This window comes from Eublepharis macularius, chromosome 2, assembly GCF_028583425.1.
Source record: "Eublepharis macularius isolate TG4126 chromosome 2, MPM_Emac_v1.0, whole genome shotgun sequence".
NCBI classification, from domain to species: Eukaryota; Metazoa; Chordata; class Lepidosauria; order Squamata; family Eublepharidae; genus Eublepharis; species Eublepharis macularius.
The window spans coordinates 67,465,389-67,486,558 of record NC_072791.1 but is presented as its reverse complement, the minus strand read 5'-3'; the positions used below and the strand labels follow the sequence as shown (position 1 = coordinate 67,486,558).

General features: G+C 43.8%; 1 protein-coding gene across 2 annotated transcripts in view; it reads right to left on the bottom strand.

Annotated features, from left to right (window-relative positions):
- Positions 1-21,170, bottom strand: part of LOC129324625 (MAX gene-associated protein-like) — a 112,212-nt gene that overhangs the window by 14,646 nt on the left and 76,396 nt on the right. The window contains exons 16-18 of one of the 2 annotated variants that reach the window (XM_054971966.1): positions 8,529-10,047; positions 8,114-8,264; positions 1,404-1,528 (exon numbers count right to left, since the gene is read on the bottom strand). In XM_054971966.1, the coding sequence (XP_054827941.1) occupies positions 1,404-1,528; positions 8,114-8,264; positions 8,529-10,047 (1,795 nt within the window). Of the gene's footprint in view, positions 1-1,403; positions 1,529-8,113; positions 10,048-21,170 lie in introns of both variants that reach the window. The other variant, XM_054971965.1, reaches the window with a different exon arrangement.

The window sequence follows — 21,170 nt, the reverse complement described above, 5'->3', positions numbered from 1 at the left end:
TTAGTCAATGATAATATTATTATTGCTCTTTACAAAGCTTCTTCTGTGTGCCTCCAATATTCTAATGCAAATTAAACAGAGTCAGGGCTTTTCTGTTGCAGCTCCTTGACTTTGTAAATCCCTTCCCACAGCTATTCTCCTGAAACCAAATTCATTAACTTTTAGATACTAGGTAAAAATCTTATCTTCCTAGACATTTATGAACTGGCACTCTAGGTAGTTAATTTGTTTTGGTTGTTTTAATCTATTTCATTTTCCTTTTGACCAGTTCTATCATTTTGATATTTATTATTAGGGGTGTGTACCCAAAAAAGATTCAGGTTTCCCAAATCCAGAAGCGGCTTCAGGTGTTTAAACTACTTCGGTATGCTCCGTAAAGATTCGGGAATCTTTACAGAGCACACTGAAGCTCAAAGCAACACTTTTCTTGCCTTTTGGTGTCTTTTGGTGTTACACCTCTGAAGATGCCAGCCACAGCTGCTGGCGAAACGTCAGGAACTACAATGCCAAGACCACGGCTATACAGCCCGGAAAATCCACAACAACCATCACTTTTCTTGCCGCTTGCAAGCAGCAAGAAAAGTGCAGCTTTCGAAGTTCAAACTTCCCACCCCATTGCTTTTTTCACCTGATGGGAGGGGGAGGAGGAAACCCCCTCCCCCCTCCCATCGGATGAAAAAAGCAGCAGGGCAGGAAGTTTAAAGCTACATTTCTCTTGCCGCTTCCCTCCTCCCCCAACCATTGGATGAAAAAAGCGGTAGGGCAGGAAGTTTGAAACTTTTCTTGCTGTCTGCAAATGCAAACAGCTAGAAAAATGCTGCCGCTTTGTCTGAAGCTTTCCGAGGCGATCCGAATTGCTTTGGAAAGCTTTACTTTGGGATTCCCAAATCAGCTCAGCAATGCTGAGGCCATTTCAGGAATCCCTAATCTTTCCAAATTGGGCCCAATTCAGATTAAAAAACCTGAATCGGAAACCTAAAGCAAACATTCCTATTTACTACTGCTGCCCAGCCTTATGCACATGGTTGTACTGTTACAGCTTTTGGAAATGTCCGTTTCTAATCCTATTATTTTTCTATTAGTTTTATTTGTAATATTATATAAACTGCCTCAAGGACTTTTAACTGAGAATGTGTGGTAAAAATAACAGTAGCTTATGAAATGACTGTAGGAAAAAAAGATAACCAGCAAACTTCAGTTCTAAATGAAAGCCATTTGCATCAAAATAACCTTCTGTACAGCTAGAGCTTTGCACTATTTTCAATCTAAAAACTACCCAAATGATGGTAAAAATAACTGTTCCAAATACCATCTTGTTTGAGGAGCAAGACATGCATTTTCTGAACAAACAAAATTGAAGTATGGTAATAAATCCCCATGCTACTAAATACATATATGCTTACCGTTGCTTTGACAATATGGCATGTGCAGCAGAAGCTTTTAGGCGAGCAATATTAATTTTCTCTGAAAGTTCTTCCACAGTCTCAATGTCCACATTCTCCTCTCCTTCACTAGATTCACTTTCATTCTGAAAAAGAGTAATAAACACATGAAATTGGCGCTTCTCTGCAAAATCTTCAATCTGTTTAATATCAAATTCATACCAGAACGATGTATTGTCAAAGGCTTTCACGGCCGGAGAACGATGGCTGTTGTGGGTTTTCCGGGCTGTATTGCCGTGGTCTTGGCATTGTAGTTCCTGACGTTTCGCCAGCAGCTGTGGCTGGCATCTTCAGAGGTGTAGCACCAAAAGACAGAGATCTCTCAGTGTTACAGTGTGGAAAAGATGTAGGTCATTTGTATCTACTCAGGAGGGATGGGGTTGAGCTGAGTCATCCTGTAAGAGTTTCCCAGGGTGTGGAATGCTAATGGCGGGAGGCTTCACTGTGTCCTGAGGAGGTTCTTTTGCATATGGATTGGTACTTGATGTGCTAATCTTCTCTGCAGGGCTATTGTCGGGGATAGAATGTTTTGTTAGCCTGGTGTTTTTCAGAACTGGAAACCATGCTCTGTTCATTCTTAAGGTTTCTTCTTTCCTGTTGAAGTTTTGCTTATGCTTGTGAATTTCAATGGCTTCCCTGTGCAGTCTGACAAAGTAGTTGGAAGTGTTGTCCAGTATTTTGGTGTCCTGGAATAAGATACTGTGCCCTGTTTGCGTTAGGCTATGTTCAGCCACTGCTGATTTTTCAGGTTGTCCAAGTCTGCAGTGTCTTTCATGTTCTTTTATTCTTGTCTGGATGCTACGCTTTGTGGTCCCGATGTAAACTTGTCCACAGCTGCAGGGTATACGGTATACTCCTGCAGAGGTGAGGGGGTCTCTACTGTCTTTTGCTGATCGTAGCATCTGTTGTATTTTTCGGGTGGGTCTGAATACTGCTTGAAGGTTATGCTTTTTCATAAGCTTTCCCATCTGATCAGTAATTCCTTTGATATATGGCAAAAACACTTTTCCTGTAGGAGACTGTTTTTCCTTGGTTGTTTGATTCATCCTGGGTTTGATTGCTCTTCGGATTTCATTTCTGGAGTAGCCATTTGCCTGAAGTGCGTGGTTTAGATGATTAATTTCCTCATTGAGAAAGTGCGGCTCACATATCCGTCTTGCATGATCCACTAATGTTTTCATTATGCCTCTTTTCTGTCGGGGGTGGTGATTGGAGTTTTTGTGTAAGTACCGATCAGTGTGAGTTGGTTTCCTGTAGACCTTGTGACCTAACTGAAAGTTTGCTTTGCGGATGACCAAGGTATCCAGGAATGGGAGTTTTCCCTCAATTTCTTTCTCCATTGTGAATTGTATGTTCAGGTGGATGTTGTTGAGATGATTCAAAAACCCCATCAATTCTTCCTCCCCATGGAGGGGGAGGAAGGAGTATACTCTGCAGGAGTATACTCTGCAGGAGTATACCGTATACCCTGCAGCTGTGGACAAGTTTACATCGGGACCACAAAGCGTAGCATCCAGACAAGAATAAAAGAGCATGAAAGACACTGCAGACTTGGACAACCTGAAAAATCAGCAGTGGCTGAACATAGCCTAACTCAAACAGGGCACAGTATCTTATTCCAGGACACCAAAATACTGGACAACACTTCCAACTACTTTGTCAGACTGCACAGGGAAGCCATTGAAATTCACAAGCATAAGCAAAACTTCAACAGGAAAGAAGAAACCTTAAGAAAGAACAGAGCATGGTTTCCAGTTCTGAAAAACACCAGGCTAACAAAACATTCTATCCCCAACAATAGCCCTGCAGAGAAGATTAGCACATCAAGTACCAATCCATATGCAAAAGAACCTCCTCAGGATACAGTGAAGCCTCCCGCCATTAGCATTCCACACCCTGGGAAACTCTTACAGGATGACTCAGCTCAACCCCATCCCTCCTGAGTAGATACAAATGACCTACATCTTTTCCACACTGTGACACTGAGAGATCTCTGTCTTTTGGTGCTACACCTCTGAAGATGCCAGCCACAGCTGCTGGCGAAACGTCAGGAACTACAATGCCAAGACCACGGCAATACAGCCCGGAAAACCCACAACAGCCATCATATCAGAACATTAAAGAATAAGAAAACACCACTTGCACATCAAAAGCTACATTGTCAAAAAATGGTGATACAACTGGCAGCAATTTCTCTCCTACTATACATAATGGCCTGTAATACTGCTTGTTTAGATTTTTTGAATCAGGGTAGGAAAAAAAACCCCTCTTAAATAACTAAAAACCAAGGCTAGAATCCTTCAGTATAATTTTGGAAGCAAACAGATTCACCTACAGTTTTTGATTACAGCAAATGAAAACAATTACTGGATGATGTGTTGCACTCCCAGTCTCTCTCTCGCTCCTGCACACATACGCATACACACTATTGCCCTGCTACAGAATGTTTTTATGAGCAAGGACTTTTATTCAAGCCCTAAGAAGGGGAACATGAAAGCTTTGTGTGGATTATTTCGCACTTCTCCCTGCAACAAGCATTTAAGGTCTAGTGTGTTCAGGAGTACTAGAGCTTCAGGTGGGTTGTTACCCTAAATGGGGGAGTCTTCTTGTCAGCTGGAGAAATTAGCATTGAGAGATGCAGCAAGAGGGGGTAACTAGAATATCTCCACTGATGTTTACCAGGATTGTTCCCTTAGAGGTCTCTCTGAATTAACCAGGCAGGTGTTCAACAGAAATTTTTTAAATTAAAATAGTAAAGACAAACACAGACAATCACACACAGCATAAACACAGGACTAACTGGGAAGTTAGTGAGGAAGAGAGACTCAGGGTAGGGTGTTATTTACCAGTCTAGGAGAGAGAGAGGACGTCTGTAAAGGCAGGAGCGTGAGCTGCCAGCACTTCATGGCAAGAAGAAAGAGGCTAAGACACGCATCTGAGGGTGTGATTAGGATCCAAGGACATGCACACAGCATATGGCTGGCGGCAGCCCAGTTATAGAGCAAAACATGTCCTGGGGCAAAATTACGTCTTCTGCACCTGAAACAATAGCTTGTCCGGAGGTGAAACAAAGTGGGAAAGGCTTGATTATACATATAGGTGAGAAGGCTGCTTAATGTCCCACAACTGCTGGATGAGAAGGGCTTATCAGGTCCATGAACAGCCCTAATTGGGAAGGTGCGTGACGGAAGGCTCAGAAGGGAGTTGATGAGATCAAGCAGGAACTCTTTATTTCACCTAAGTGCTTCTCCGGGACATGGAGGGGCAGTTAGTAAGCCTGATACACCTTCTGGAAATTTTCCAACTCCACCTGGGGTTGGCATCTGTCCTGTCTGGCCAGGCAGTGTGCTATGCTTATGGCACATGAAAAAAGGGCTTATGATATTTCATATTCATAAACTGCCCTTTCGGTAAGGAGAGAGGTATGACTGCTAACAGGGCAGCCATGTTGGTCTGCAGTAGATGAGCAAGATTTGAGCCCAGTAACACCTTAAAGACCAACAAGGTTTCCAGGTTATAAGCTTTTGAGGAGTACTGGTTGGCATTTTAGCATATTTGTGCTCTAAACCTATGCAAACAAAGGTCAAAATCTTGGAAACATTGTACAATAAAAGAATTTACTGCCTTGTCTTTGCATCACCGTTGAAGTTTTTACTGTGTAAGTTAATAAATGAAATTGGTTGATTATTTTGGGAACACGTCCATGTCTTCCTTGTAACAGTCAAGAACCTCTAGACTGTGCCCTTCAATTTGGCAGCAGACATTAGGAGACTGGGAAGACTTTTGGATGTCCTTGGAGGCATCTCTTTATGTTAACTCCTTTATTAATTTTGTTAATGTGAATTCTCAACAAGAATGGAACCTTTTAGACATCCAATATTCAAAGCTTCTTCTTTTTTCTATATATGAACTCTGGTAAAATTGACCCAAATACCCTTTAAGTATTAACCTACCTCTCTCTCACATACAAATTATGAAGCACCATATACCAAATTAATTTTACTGTAAGAAAATACATGGAATGTGAAGTACCACAGGGTAGGAGGAAATATGCTTTTTTAAAACATCTGTTTGAGTTTAAGGTATGAATTGAAAGATGTAAGAGGGTTCAATTTCAATTCTAGCTTTGTCACTATGTAAGCAGTCAGCCCAGCCTCCGCCAGTTGTACAGCAGTTTTCATATAGCTGCGTGTGATATTAAAAGCGGACAAGACTCTGGAGTTTAAATGGCTGCTGTATGGCCATCAGGGACCCTCTGCCATTGCCTTATGCCACCCGGGAGAACCAGGCATGCATAGAATGCTGCCTTGGAATGCGGAGTGACCACGACTTGATTGGATTTACTGCCATCGCCAGCCCCACTGGTGCCCAGAGCAACAAAGGATTCACAGCGTCAGCCCCCTTAGCACATTCCTTTCCCTCCTTCCGTGATGAGATCTCCTGTCTGTGATTAAGGAGCTAATCAAATGACATTTATAAGCATGTACAGTTGTTCCTGGCACAATGTATCCCCTCCCTAAAAACACTTAACCTAGCTCCGGTGGACTTCATCAGCAAACTATCCTTTTTGTGCGGCTCTAGAACTAGTTTTACATTTGTATTCACACACCCCGGCAGCTGCCAATCAAAGTACTCAAGACTTTTGTCTAACCCAGGAACTAACCATTGGAGCCTTTGTTCTAATGGCTAGGTGGGCTCTTCCACCTCAGGGCATATTTTACCTATAAAGGTAGAGCTCTGGCCCTATTCAAATCATGCAAGCTCCAAGATGCTGCTCCCTTAGGGTCTCTTCCCTAAGCCTCTCTTCCTTTGAACACGTTTCCAGATCCACAAGCGCTGTTCCCTTGAGGTTTGCTCCAAGCCTCTTGCCTTGCAGAGGACACTGACCATTTGAAGCTCTCTCTCCCTCCTTACCGCGGACTGGACTCCCTTCTCCAGGATAGGTAGATATATTTACTCCCTCTCGCTATCCCCAATTTCTGGCTACATTTCCTAGGACTCTGTGTGCGCACGTGTGTGTGTGTGATTATTTCCCCTTGTAATTGGTGTGTATGTGCATGAAGTTCTTGTGTTCAATAAAAGTTACTGTTTTATATTAAGCACCAGACTCATTTGTTTTATTGTAGGAAGGGACCTGGTATACAAAGGTGATAGATTCCAGTTACCGCCTCTCATATAGCTATCTTCCTTGCTAGCTAATTCCCCCATAAATCATATTTATGCGAGGATACCATTTCCGGTAACGACTAACTCTGAAGATTACCTGGTTGCATTATTAAACTCAAGTAGGGTTTTAAGAACATTTTGTGGATGGAGTGAATGGGAAAGAGAAGGCTGAATAGGAAGCTCCTTCCCATTTCCTTCCCCCGTCCCAAACTCTACATCTTGCCACCAATGCCATCTCTTCAATGGTCTTGCTAACAGCTGCTGGGGATTGGGAAAGTTTAGAGAAAGTTCCCTATTTTCTTGTTAGAGCAGCTACTTCAGGAAAGCAGCCGATCTGACAAGTAAGTACGGAATCTTCTTCCTAGGAGCAGAGACGGTACAAGGCACATGACAACTGGTTATTTATCCCTCTCCCTTCCCAAGGATGACTCTGATGGTGCACACTAGCTTCAGCAACCAGAAGATCCTAATCCACTAATCATAGTCAAATTAGTGTATTTCCACCCAGGATTAGGAAGGAGTCTCTGACTGTGGGATTTCCCCTTCTCTCTCCCTGGGCTTTTGGGTGGAATATCAGATTTTAATTATCTACATCAACTACTGAAACAGAGGAAGAATTTTCATTGTAATGATTAATTTAAGAAGTTTTATTTATTTATTTATTTAAGAGAGGTGAGCTCTTAAGAACATCTCTGCAAGCTGTACAAGATCAAGGCTGAGCTAATGTTTCCTGTTCTGTGATGGGTATTTAAGAATGGCTGTGACCAGAGACGCTGGCCTTTGGCATAAGTTGAGGGGCATGAATCAAAAGGCCCTTCGCCCTGAATAAGATGGGCCAGAATGTAGTTATCATACATATTTAAACTGTATTTGTGTATTTCATAAACCATCCTAGATCCCTACTGTAGAAAAAAAAATACATGTACTCAAATAAGTATGTAGTTAGGAAAATATTTGAAACTAGCAACAGAGCCCATTGTGTTGAAAAATATGGGCTCTAGAAAAGTGATTTGGTCTTGGTCTGCAGGGCCTTGTGAGGGCTGCACTGCCACGCCAGGCCTTCCCACAGCATCCACGGCTACTGCAGGGCCTTGGGAGGGTCGCACCGCCACACCAGGCCCTCTCAAGGCCCCTCAGAGGCCTGGTGCAGGCAGCAGGGAGGCCCGACATGGCAGCATAGCCTTGCTAAGGCCCTGCAGTGGCCACACTGCTGGGTCAGGCCTTTCTGCCACTGTAGCAGCCTCCTCAGGACCTCTGGGGAGCTTCACTGCTGCACTGGACTGTCCCACCACTGCAGCGCTCTGGGGCCTCCGAGGCACGCTGTTTTGCTGTTGACTGGGGCCTGCGAGTGCCCCTGCGTGGGGATAAAAAGTGAGTTGTTGCCAATACAGCTTGCCTTTTATATAGTAGGATATTTTCACCACTATGCATGACAATGGTTCTGCTCTTTCATCAGAACCATTTATCATAACTGAACTTTCCGTTTCAAAGAACTGCATACTTACCAGTGTTTCAATGTTCACAATATCTTCACTTCGATAACCAGATATTTCATCGACTGTCTCATCCGCAGAATCATCAGTCTTTTCATCTTTCTCCATATCATCCATGGTAATATCAATAATATCTGCATAATCCTTTCTGCAGTGGCTGGTTTTCACTGTATTCAGTTTTGTGCATCTAACAAATTTCTCAGCATGATAATCAGCATCCATATTTTCATTTTTGAAAACAACTGACTGTGTAGATGCTTTGCTGCAAGGCCTGCTGGCTTTAGAAAGGCTGTCCTTAACAGTCTGATCATCTTCCTGAAAACTAGGATCAACGTCTTCATGAGTAGATGTGTTAGAGTTCTCTTGAAAAACTGCATCTCTTTTAGGTAAAGACTCTTGGCCGCTATCCACATATTGCTTTCTTGATGTATTATTTTGGTCTTTGGCACTACTGATTTTAGGTTTCTCTTTCTCTTTTCCCCTGTCCCTCTCTACTGATACAGAGTCAACATTTGGCTTCTTATTTCTCCCTAGGAGTTCCAGATCTTTGTTCTCACATCGACTCAGAGATGATTTTGTATTTTTCTGCAGCTTTTCTGTAGCATTCATGTTTACTCTGTGCTTCTCCCATAATTTCTGGGACTGTACATCAACCAACATCTCTTCCATTTCCAACTGTGTCTGCTTTACTCCTCCTGAATCAGTAGCTGTGTTTTGAGTTTGGTCAGGTTGTGTTTGCTGCTCATTCGAGCTTTCTAACTGTGTAGTGTCCATCTGATTTTGTAATGAATTGTGTGCAAGAACTGTAGTTGGACAGCATCCCTCAGCAACATTTTCTGAACTATATGGTACCTCATCAAGCATATTTTCAGAACATCTGACATGCTGTTTTTTCTTAACCTTCAACTTAATTTCATCACATTTTATTTTTTCGCCAAGATAGGAATGGTCTGATGATACAGCATCAGGCCGGGAGCCAAAAGCCTCTTCTGATAGTTTTCCCACCATGTCTGCATCCTTTTCAATCATCTCTGAAGTAACAGCATTTCTGTCACATAAGATTTCTTCAGAATGGAACTCTACTGGTTTTTCTGCTGGCAATGTATTTTCTTCTAGTTTTATACTGGACATTGTGACATCTGACTCCACTTCTTCTGTGTACAATGTATTCTCTTCTATAGGAACAGCACTGAACTCGTATCTCTCACTGATATTCTTTAACTCAAGAGACTCAACTTGTTTCACAATGGAATCTGAGGCAATTTTGTGCCCTGGAAACTGAAGCAATGCAAAACTGCCAGTCTGAAGAGGTATTAGACTAGATGCACTACTTGGTTGCCCAACAATCTTAGGATCTGCATCTGTCTCAGATATAATGCTTTTTAGTCCTGAGGGAGAAATTCTCAGAGTCAGACTGCCAGCTTGTGATAGAGGAACAAGTACTGGAGGAATAATGGGTGCTGCTTGAGTAGCTGAAACAGGAGATGCAGGCGCAGATTTAAGAGTCTGCAATTTCTGGCTTACAGGAGGGGATGGGAGCAAAGCAGAAGTGGCCTCCGTAGAATGGTGTGTAGGCCATATTAAGGGATCCACAATGGTAGGGGGTGCTAACAATAATGAAGTGGCCTCAGCACTAGAGGTTGTGGATAACACAGAAGAAGCCTCGGTAGCTGGGAGTGTAGACAAAACTGAAGTGACTTCAGTGGTAAGAGATGCAGATGAAGAGGAAATTGGTGCAGATAACACTGGAGTAGCTATGGTGGTTGGGGTGACAGACAATACCGAGTTGGTCTCTGTGGTCAGAGGAGCCAGTGAAACAGAAGGGATTGTGGACAAAACTGAAGTAGCTGCGGTGGTCAGAGTCATGGGTGGAACTGAAGTGGACTGGCATATAGATGAATCTGGAAGTTTAGAAGGTCCAGGCAAACGGATTCCTACAACAGATCCTGTAATGAGAGCGAGAAAGAGAGAATGTATATTTCTTATCACAGTTTTTACTATGATGAATACACTGATTTAAGAGTCTGCAATATCCTAGGAATACTATAGTAAGAGGGCATGGAGGACTAATGCATTTTAGATTAGATTAGTGGCTGGATGGCCAATTTCAGCTGATTTTCTCTCTGGATCAAAGAGAGGGCAAGAGATTAACCATTTGTGCTGGTAGCTTCTCCAAGGATTAAACTGCACAGACAACAGTCTGGGCAGTTGCTCTAGAGTGCTGAGCACCAGAGATCGGGGATCAGGGAAAACAGCTTGGCTCACGACCGGGGTAAATTATGATTTTAACTTCAAGGGACTTAACACTACTGACACAACCGGCTTGTGGTGATGTAAGTTCCTTTTCCTGAAACTGTAAAGCTTTACAGAGATCTAAGGAATTAATTACTGGAAAATTGTTCTCAGAAAGCTTGCTAAAGTTATAAAGTAAGAGAGTTTTTAAAACAGACAGATTCATCCTACTGTTGATGAATCTGTGTTTGGATAAAGTCTGCTAGCTGAGGAGACCAAAACATTGCTACATGAACTGAGTGTGTTGGTGGGATGACACTCAGAAATACTAGGTTTGAGGAATATAACTTTTAAAAAAGGGATAGACAAATAAGGAAGGGGGGAGGAGCAGCATTATATCTAAAGGAGGTATATATTAGTCAAGAACTACATATATCTGAGGACGGAAGTTCAGTTGAAAGGCTCTGGGTAAAAATAAAAGGATTAAGAAATAATAGGATATTATGGTGGGAGTCTGCTATAGACTACCAAGCCAAGTAGAGGACTTGGATGAGACACTCCTAGAACAAAATTACAAAGTTCTCAAAGTGACAGGACATAATGGTCATGAGAGATTTCAATTACCCGGATATCTGGTGGAAGTCTAACTGCTAAAAATGAAAGGTCAAATAAATTCCTGACTTGTCTTGCTGACAACTTCATTTTTCTGACCTGAGGGCATCGCTGCCTAAAGTTTTCCCAGCTGGGAGAGACAACGCAGCTTTGATTAATGACTGGACATGCAACTCCAGTTAATAAATCGCTCTGGATAAAGAGGGATCATGAGTTCATCCACTTGGGCTCCGTTTGACAGCTCTGCTTAAGGTCTTACTGCCTAGATTTGCTCTGGGTAGTGGCTTGAAATTTGGAGCTGTTTGGAGACGCGGAGAAACATCGACTCGCAGCTGTGTTTGGAATCTAAAGGCAAGCTACCCCCAGGTCTTAATCTACTAACTTCAAAGAATTAATTAGATCTATGACACAATTACCTACTGTGTGGTGAGATAATATACTGCTTTCCTGGACTTTTCTCTTTTTTTCCCCTTTCTTCGTGATCGTGATAAGAGTAATACTTTACTAGCAGGAAGCTTTTAAACTCCATATGAGAAGTAAAGATTTAACAGACTAAGGGAATCCAAAAGCTTTGCTTTTCTCTGTGATTTGTGAACTTATATTTGAAGAAAGTATTTTTGCTGGACTGACTAAAATCTGCATAGTAGAAATTAAGGCTGAAGTAATGAACTTGAAGTTTCTGGAAATGTAAACAAAGCTGAGAAATACTGAGCAAAATTGAAAGTCTCTGGAATGTAAATAAAGCTGAGCAACAGAGTGCAAAATTGAAAGCTAACCAATTGTTTGTAAAAAGACCTCACCGATCATTTATAGAGAAATAGAGCCACTCAGCAGAAAAATGTCTCAAGGTATAAGGAAGCAATCAACATCAATTGACACCTCTACACCCACAGATCTCATGCAAAAACTCATCGACCAATTAGATAATAAATTAATTTATTTGAAAAGAAAATAGAAGACAATTTTATGAAATGCAAAACAGATTTAACTAAGCAAATTAAAAATATTGAAGGTGCTGTTAAAAAAAACCTCTGCGGAGGTAAAGAAGTTGAATAATCAGCTTGAGATTTTGGACAGTAGAACGGCAGTGCTTGACAAAGAGTTGGAGAAACATCAAGACAACTTAGCCTTACTGGAACTAAGAGAGAAAGATTATGTGTTGAGGCTAAGAGATGTTAAGGAGCAGACACAAGATGAAGATATTCAATACAGGGTGGTAGAGGCCTTGGCAGAATTTATGCAGTGGGACATCCCAAGAGTACAGATGGAATTGGATAAAGTATATAGAATTCCCACCAGACACGCAATACAGAACAAACTGCCAAAAGATATCATGGTGCATTTTGTCAGAAAGTTGATAAAAGATCAAGTTCTACAGCAACACTATAAGAAGAAATTGACTGACTATACAGGAGGTTCCAGTTATTGTACAAAAGGACATACCACTCAAAATTTTTAGGAAACCAAGGGATTATGTATTCCTTACTAAAAACCTGAAACAGAAGAAAATCCAATTTAGATGGGGCAAGTTAGAAGGAATGATTTTTACTTTTAAACAACAGATTTAGGTTGAATTCGATTCCAAAGGCAAGAGAAGTTTTGGAAAGATATAAGAAAGAAGAATCTCCAGAAGATCCACAACAGCTCTCATTGGAACAGAAAGAACAGGAAAAGATGGACTCTGATAATTAAAACCCAAGCATGGATTACAAATGTGTAACGTGGAATATAAATGGGGTGAATGCTCCTCAAAAAAGATGGAAAATATTTCATTATTTGAAAAAACTGAGAGCTGACATCATTTGCTTACAAGAAACTCACATCAGGAAAAAAGTATCAAATATTTGGATTACAAAATTTTGGGTGAAAAATTTGTCTCTGCAGATAACAAAAAGAAAAATGGGGTGGTATTGTATATAAAGCCTGTATTGAAACCAGAACTTCTTGTATCTGATAACTCAGATAGATTTGTGGGGGCTGAGGCTATACTAAATGGGAGTAAAATTTTGATGGTGGGGATCTATGCACCAAATGAGGAGGAAGGGAGGTTTTACAAATATCTTTGGGCAATGGTTGTTGGGGGTTTTCCGGGCTGTATTGCCGTGGTCTTGGCATTGTAGTTCCTGACGTTTCGCCAGCAGCTGTGGCTGGCATCTTCAGAGGTGTAGCACCAAAAGACAGAGATCTCTCACTGAGAGATCTCTGTCTTTTGGTGCTACACCTCTGAAGATGCCAGCCACAGCTGCTGGCGAAACGTCAGGAACTACAATGCCAAGACCACGGCAATACAGCCCGGAAAACCCCCAACAACCATCGTTCTCCGGCCGTGAAAGCCTTCGACAATACATCTTTGGGCAAAACTGGCTGATCTGCTTTATGAAAACTGTTGGCTGATGGGTGATTAGAATGGTGTTGTTTCTCCAGAAATAAATAGGTGCTCTGAAAAAAATATAAAGGATATTCAAGGTAAATTACCAAAAGTTTCTTTTGACATGTTTGATAATATGGGTTTGGTGGATGTTTAGAGACAAAAAATGGCGATTCAATAGAATATACATTTTACTCAGAGAGACATAAATCCCTATCACATTTAGAGCAGAACTACAAGTGACAAAAGGCACAGATTGGACACTTGTCAGCTTCCCTCAAGTTTTGATGGGAAATGTAGGCATCCTAGTCTTGCAGCTTGGCTCTCCAACTGCTGTCCAATGAACTTTTCAACTGTCACTTGTCCAACATTCCGCCAAGCTGCCTACATTTCCCATCAAAACTTGAGGGAAGCTGACAAGTGTCCAACCTGTGCCTTTTGTCACTTGTAGTTCTGCTCATAGATATGGTCTGGGTATCAAAAAATTTGGTGACCAAAATAGTTAAAGTGGAGATATTACCGAAGTCTTTTTCAGACTATAACCCCATAAGATTAAGTTACAGAACCAAATCTATACATTCAGGTGGCAACTAAATGAATCTTTACTACAGGAAGAGGCAATTGTTGATGATTGTAAAAAAGGCTGAAAGAATTTTTTAAATTAAATCTGAACAAATGTACAGATTTGAGAATGGTTTGGAATGCAAGCAAAGCATTCATAAGAGGCCACTTTATACGTCATAATTCAGAATTAAAAAACCAGGAAAAAATGCAAAGTATTTTGCAAGAAATTGCCTGTCTGACAGGAAGGGCGGTCTAGAAACGTGATGTAATAAATAAATAATTTTTTTTAAAGGAGGAAGAATTAAAAATTGCACCAGGGAATGTTAAGGTGCAACAAAAGATAAAATGTTTGCAACAACAGCTATCAGTGTTTACAGTAAAAGATTTAGAGAAAAAACTGAACTATGCCAAGCAGAGAAATTTCGAATTTGCCAATAAACCGGAAAGATGGTTGGCTTATAAACTGAGAAAAGAGAGAAGAAAATGATTTTAAAATTGCAAGATGGGAATACTATGCTAATGGATAACAGGACCATTCAAAAGACTCTCTTTAAATATTATTCAAACTTGTACAGAAGACAGGATATCTCTTCAAAGAAATATAATGATTATATAACAGAATTAACCTAAAATTATGGAGGAACATCAGGTGATGAACAGCCCAATAACAATTCAAGAACTGGTGGAAGTAATTAAAAAGATTTAAATAGGGACAACACCAGGCCCAAATGGACTATCTGGCCGATATGATAAATGCTTTGAACTTTGAGTTCCAGACAAATAACATTTTTATAAAATGATGTATCGGTGGTATATGTCTCTGGACAAATTAGCAAAAATGAGTAAAGCTATGTCAAACAAATGTTGGAAATGTGAGAAACAAGAAGGAACATTTTATCATCTTTGGTAGACTTGCCGTAAAGCTAAAAAATTTTGGTCTCGAATTCATATGATAATAGAAAAAAATGTTGACGACTAACATTGTCTATTTTTATGGCTAACTGGAAACCCCTTATTGACTTTCTGCATGAAACAAGGAAAAATGATTTGATTATTTGTGGTTTTGATTTTTAAGAAGATAAATTTGGGAAAAAATAAATAGAAGGGAGGCAGTATTGGAAAAGGAAGTTTGAGAGAGATTAAAATTTAAAGTATGATGTTTGTTAAAATAAGATAGGTGTTGTAGAGAAAAATGGTAAATGAAAACATGTATTATTGTTTTCTGCTATTTCTAATTTGTCTTTTTCTTTTTTGCATGCTTTCATTATTTCTTCCTTTTATTTCTTTGCCCTTTTTATTAGGCTTTTAGCTTTAACTCTAGTAATAAAATAAAAATTTCTATGCAAATAACATTTTTCAGAAAGTGGAGAGGAAAACAAGGGGTTCTGCTATCTTGGACTTGATTCTCACCAACAGGGAAGAACTGGTTGACAAGATGAAAGCAGTGATCATGTACTTTTGGAATTTCCAGTTTTGGGGAAGGGAAAAGCTGTATGTAGACATGTAAGTTGGACTTCAGGAAGGCAAATTTCAACAAACTTACGGTTATGCTGGGTAGAATCCCATGGTCAGAAATACTTAAGGAGAAAAGAGTTCAAGAGGGGTGGGAGTTTCTTAAAGGCGAAATACTGAACGCACAATCACAAACGATTCCTATGAGAAGGAAAAATGGGATAAGCCTAAAGAAGCCAAGGTGGCTCCATACACAGCTTCCTAATGAATCGAGAAATAAAAAATACTAATTTAGGAAATTAAAGGAGGGCCTTATAACCAAGAATGAATATAAACAAATATGCTCGTAGGGAGAGTGTTAGAAAAGCTAAAACTCAGTATGAGCTTAGGCTAGCAAGAGATGCTATAACAACAACATTCTTATGTTCAAAGTAAGAAAAAGAGCATGGACCTGGTAGGCCCATTGCAAGGACAGGAAAGTGAAATTGCAACTAGTAATGAAGAGAGGGCAGAACTGCTCAATTCCTACTTTTCCTCAGTCTTCTCCTGTGAGGGAAATGGTGCTCAACGTGGCATAAAGAGAACACATGATGAGGGAAGGGAGTTACAGCCTAGGGGTAGTACATAAACACCAAATTTCTTTAAATGAAACAAAGCCCTTAGGGCCAGATGAACTGCATCCAAGGGTACTAAAAGAACTCATAAATGTAATTTATGAACCTCTGTCCATTATTTTTTAGAATTCTTGGAGATCAGGTGAGGTGCCAAAAAACCAGAGGCGGGCAAATGTTGTCCCCATCTTCAAGGAGAAAAAGTAGGATTCGGGTAACTAATAACACATCCCATTGAAGTCTATACCTGGGAAAGTTTTAGAACAAATCATCACAATCTCTGAGCATTTAGAAAGGATGGCTGTGATTACTAAGAACCAGCATGGGTTTCTCAAGAACAAGTCATGTCAGACAAACCTTATCCCTTTTTTTGAGAAAGTTACTACCTTGTTGGATCAGGATAATACCACAGAAATAGTTTATCTCAATTTCAGTAAGGCTTTTGATAAGATAATATCCTTGTTGACAAGTTGGCAAAATGTGGTTTGGATCCTATTACGGTTAGGTGGATCTGTAACTGGTTGACTGATCACACCCAAAAGAGTGGTTTTAATGGTTCCTCATCTTCTTGGAGAAGAGTGACAACTGGAGTGCCTCAGGGATCAGTCTTGGGACCTGTTCTGTTCAACATTTTTATAAATGATTTGGGAGAATGAATAGAGGGAATGCTTATTAAATTTGGAGATGATACTAAATTAAGAAGGGTAGCAAACACAGTAGAAGGCAGAGTCAGGATACAGGATGTTCTTGACAGGCTGGAAAACAGGGTTATAACAAATAAAATAAATTTCAATGGAGATAAATGTAAAGTTCTGCATTTAGGTAGGAAAAATCAAATGCATAATTATAGGATGGGGAAGACTTGCCTTGGCAGTAGACATGGGCACGAACGGGGGGGAAAACCTAAACAGGCTGTTCATTGTTCGTTGCCAACGATGAACACGAACAAAAGAACTGAAACGAACATGTCCCGTTACCAAACGTGTTCGGTGTTCATTGTTCATCAAAGCGGCCCCCTTAGCACTTAGAGAGCCCATATTCGCAGAGAATGTGCAGCAGGCTCTCCTCCAGCAATCACCCAAGTTTGGTCAAGATTGCAGTATGGATCTCAGAGTTATACATTCCCAAATTCGATACCCCCAGGAAACTCCCATTCAATACTAGTTCACTTTGGCCCTGTGAGGTGGACCTGAAGGCAGGCCACCTCCCCTCTTGGGGGATCTGGCTGCTGGCCGGCGGCACCCCCCATGTGCCCTCCTGCCAGACCTCCTGGAGGGTACCTTCTGGAGGGTCAGCAAGGTGGCTGATGTCTGCGGCTGCTGGGCCTGGCGGGCTCAGGGAGACAGTGGCGGGCTGCCTCCCCTCTCAGGGTTGGGGGGTCAGGCTGCTGGCCACTTTCCACTTGTGCAGCACAGTGATTGATGTCTGCAGCCACCGGGCCTGGAAGGCTTGGGGAGGCGGTGGCAGGCTGCCTCCCCTCTCGGGAGCGGGCAGTCGGGCTGCTGGTGGGCAGCACCCCCCATGTGCCCACCTGCCAGGCCTCCCGATCAAAGACTACTTTCTGCTTCTGTAGCACGGTGGTTAATGTCTGTGGCCACCGGGCCTGGCGGGCTTGGGGAGGTGATAGTGGGCCGCCCCGCCCCTCAAGGTCAGGGTGTTGGGCCGCTGTCCGGCAGCACCCCCCATGTGCCTGCCCGCCAGGCCTCCCGGTCGGAGGCTACTGTCCACTTTTGCAGTAAGATGGATGTCATTGGCCACCACAGACCAAAATGACCCAGCCACAATCTGCTAAGAAAATCCTCCAACCAGACAAGTTGTCGCACGTGGAGGCCTTGCACACACAAACACACAACCTGGCGGGTGAGATACCGACATATGTCCTCCAGATGGGGAACTTCACGGCATCGGCGCCGTGTTGTCTGCACCTCGCGTGGTGGAATAAACAAGCTGGACATGCATGGAGCACTGGACATCCCTCCAGTATCCAAGTGGAGGCTTCCTCCAAGATGACCCATGATCCTGCCTTCGCGGAAAGGATGGGATGGACAGGACAGACAAGAGAGGTCGCCGAAGGGTCGGACTCCAGAGAGGGAGAGGGAGAAGCAGGGATTGCGAATGATGCGGAAAGGAGGGGATGGGCAGGACAAGCCATGGGGAAGAATCTGTCATGATCTGGCTGTGCCAGGAAGCCTAGCAAGGCCTCAGAAGCCTGTAAGCAGTGGGAGCAGACCTGCCTACAATTCCCAGGAGCCCCTGGGCCGTTTTAGCGCCTTTTTGGCCGATCAGAACACAGGGGGCTGGTGCTAAAGAAGTCTGGGAGGAAAAAAGGCCGTGTTCTTTCTCCCAGGGAGCAGGCCAGAGGAGGTTTCTGCTAGGGAGAGAGGCCCTCATCCAGGTAGGGTGAGAAGACAGGCCTGGCAGACAGAAGGACAGTGAATTCAGTCATGCTAGGGCCATTTTTTTTTTACTTTCACCCATCGACTATTGCTAAGGCACCTTGTTTGTTTGCGTGTTGTTTGAGTAACTGACTTCCTTCAAAATAAACCCTTTTGCTCCTCATGCCTGTTTATTGGCCAAGCTATGGAGGTCAGAAGGGTTGGGAGGGTACTCTGGGACTTCGCAAGCAACCCTAAATCCCAGAGTGAGGGCAGCATAAGGTGGCCCACCCCACCTGAGGCATGACAGAGTCGTATTGGTGACAGCCAGAGAGGGAGAGGTTGAAAGAGGGAGCATCCAGGAACTTTTCCGGGAGAGGAGGACGACACGGAATCAGCCCTGAGAACCGGCTGGAGACCGCTTCACAGGAGCTTGGCCTAGAACCGCAGTAGACTGGGATAGCTCAGAGCTCAGTTACGTCCAGCTCCATGGAGGGATGCCCAAGCAGTTGGAGGTTGACCTTAGCAAAGGTCAACATGTCCACCAGGTCTGGGTGCAGAAGTGCACGGAGGGGACGGAGGAGGTCTCCCAGGTGGGAGAACACCTGCTTGCTCTGCACGCTGGTGGGAGGGCAGGACAGGATGTTGGTTGCCACGATGGACAGGTCTGGCCACAAGGCAGATTTACTTGCCCAGTACTCCAACGGGTTGGCCTGGGGGGGCTCAGTGGGCTCCGCAAGGTACTCTCACACCATGGCCCCCGCCGAGTCCTCCACTGCGAGACACATAATCCACTGTGCTGCGGCCAACCACACAGCCAACTGACGAGGCCCAGAGATCGAGTGGGTTAATTGCAGTGGGTCTCTCCTGGCATGGATCTCTAGTTCCCATCTCCTGCCCCTCCTTCTCCTCCAGTTCCTCCTCCTTCTCCACTGCCCACCCCTCGCCCCTGCCCGTTTCCCTCTGTCCTGCCTTCTCTTCTTGATGGAAAGGGATCACCGCTCAGCAGAGCTCCTTTTTCCAGTGCTGCATCTCACCCTCCCGCATGGCGATTCTGCCCTTGATACGGGGGTCACACAGGGAGGCCATATGGTATGGCGCCTCGTGGTGCAGAGGATGCAAGCACTCGGCAACGCATGCTTGCATCCTCCTCACAAAGTCCCTGACCCTGGGGAGCAGCTCTTGCTCTTGCTCGAGCTCTTTGGCCAGGAACTGGTCGAGTCCATGGATCAGGGGGATGACCTGACCCAGGCTGACCTCGCAAGAGCATAGGAGCTCGGAGGCCTCCTTAAAGGGTTTCAGAAACTGGCACACCTGGGAAAGGACTCTCCATTCCATGGAGCTGAGGCTGAGCTCCCCTTCCCTCCTCAGAACCTCCGCCAATGACAGGATGTCCTGCAACGGGTCCTTCTGATCCAACAAACGACATATCATGTCATAGGTGGTTCCAGCGGGTGGACAGGTCCTGATAGAGGTGGTGCTCGGGGTCCCCCCTCCCCCTGCCTCTGGAGCAGCTCATGGGAAGAGTTGACACTGCGGGATAAGTGGGAAGCGATGCAACGGCAGCTGTCCAGCAGTTTGCACGTCCACAAAGTTCCCTCATCCCAGCTGTCCCTCAGCCTGCTCCCCAGCCCGAGAAAGTCCCTCATTACCAGGGTGCAACTTGCGCGCCATACACACCAGGCCCAGGAGGGATGCATCTTTCAGGGCTGCCAACATGTTGCTTCCGGCGTCCGTCACCATGAAGCCACGGACAAACCCTTCCCCTCGGCCGGTGTCCACTCCCTCAGAGCTGTTTTTATGGTGGCGGTGATGTTCTTCCCAGTATGAACCTCGTCCTGTCAGGTTCAATGTATATATGAGCTGCGCAGACTCCATTTTCTAATGCTTCTAGTGTCTAAGTGCTTTCTCCACAGGTGCACATGTTCCCATGCAGACTTCTCACCGAAAGGGGAAGGTGGCAACGAACTGTCCGCCGCGATCCGAAATCACCTTGAGCCACGACGTTGAGAAGATCCCCTTGGACAATCCCGTAACTGTGGAAATGCCGGAATCTACAGCCAAGGTACGACTTTGCATTTGCCGGAGGGACAACTCTACCTTCAACGCCCAACACCCGCTCCCAGATCGGGCAGGGGCCGCGGTACTTCGCAACGGAACGTCCCGGACAGGGGGTTGGAAGTAGAGGAACTCATGGAGTACGACCCCACTGCCTTAACCGGGGAGGAGAATCCAGAGAGCCCCCAGTCGGGAAACGAAATGGATCTGTCGTAAAGGGACCCGAACGGCAGATCCACCCTCGGTCCACCCCAACCAGGGACCGACCGCAAGGGTCCATACTGTTTATGCCAGTGACTTTGTTAAACCCTGAGAGAAAAATGCACATCCGTGTACAAGCCCTCATTGACTCAGGCTGCTCGAGAGACATTATTGCCCCCGCTCTGGTTAACGGACTGATATTACCAGTGCGGGAATTAAAAACCCCAGTCATCTTCGAACAAATGGATGGCACCAATATGAACCCCGTCACGACTGAAACAATACCAGTGGTGACGGGCATGGGCCAACACTGGGAGAAAAGATCTTTCGTCATCAGCACCACTGCCAAGTACCCGTTAATCCTGGGAAGTAGATGGTTATGCGATCACAACCCCTACATAAATTGGGCCGAAGGAAGCGTCACCTTCAGCCATTCCAACTGCAAAGACCATCGGTGGGATCAAAATTGGGGCGCCAATCCAACCCACACCGAGATGGCCCTCCTTACCCAGGAGGAAATAAACAGGATTCCTAAACCCTATTGGACTTATTTACCGGCCTTCTCCGAAGAAGAAGCCGATACTCTACCCCGCACA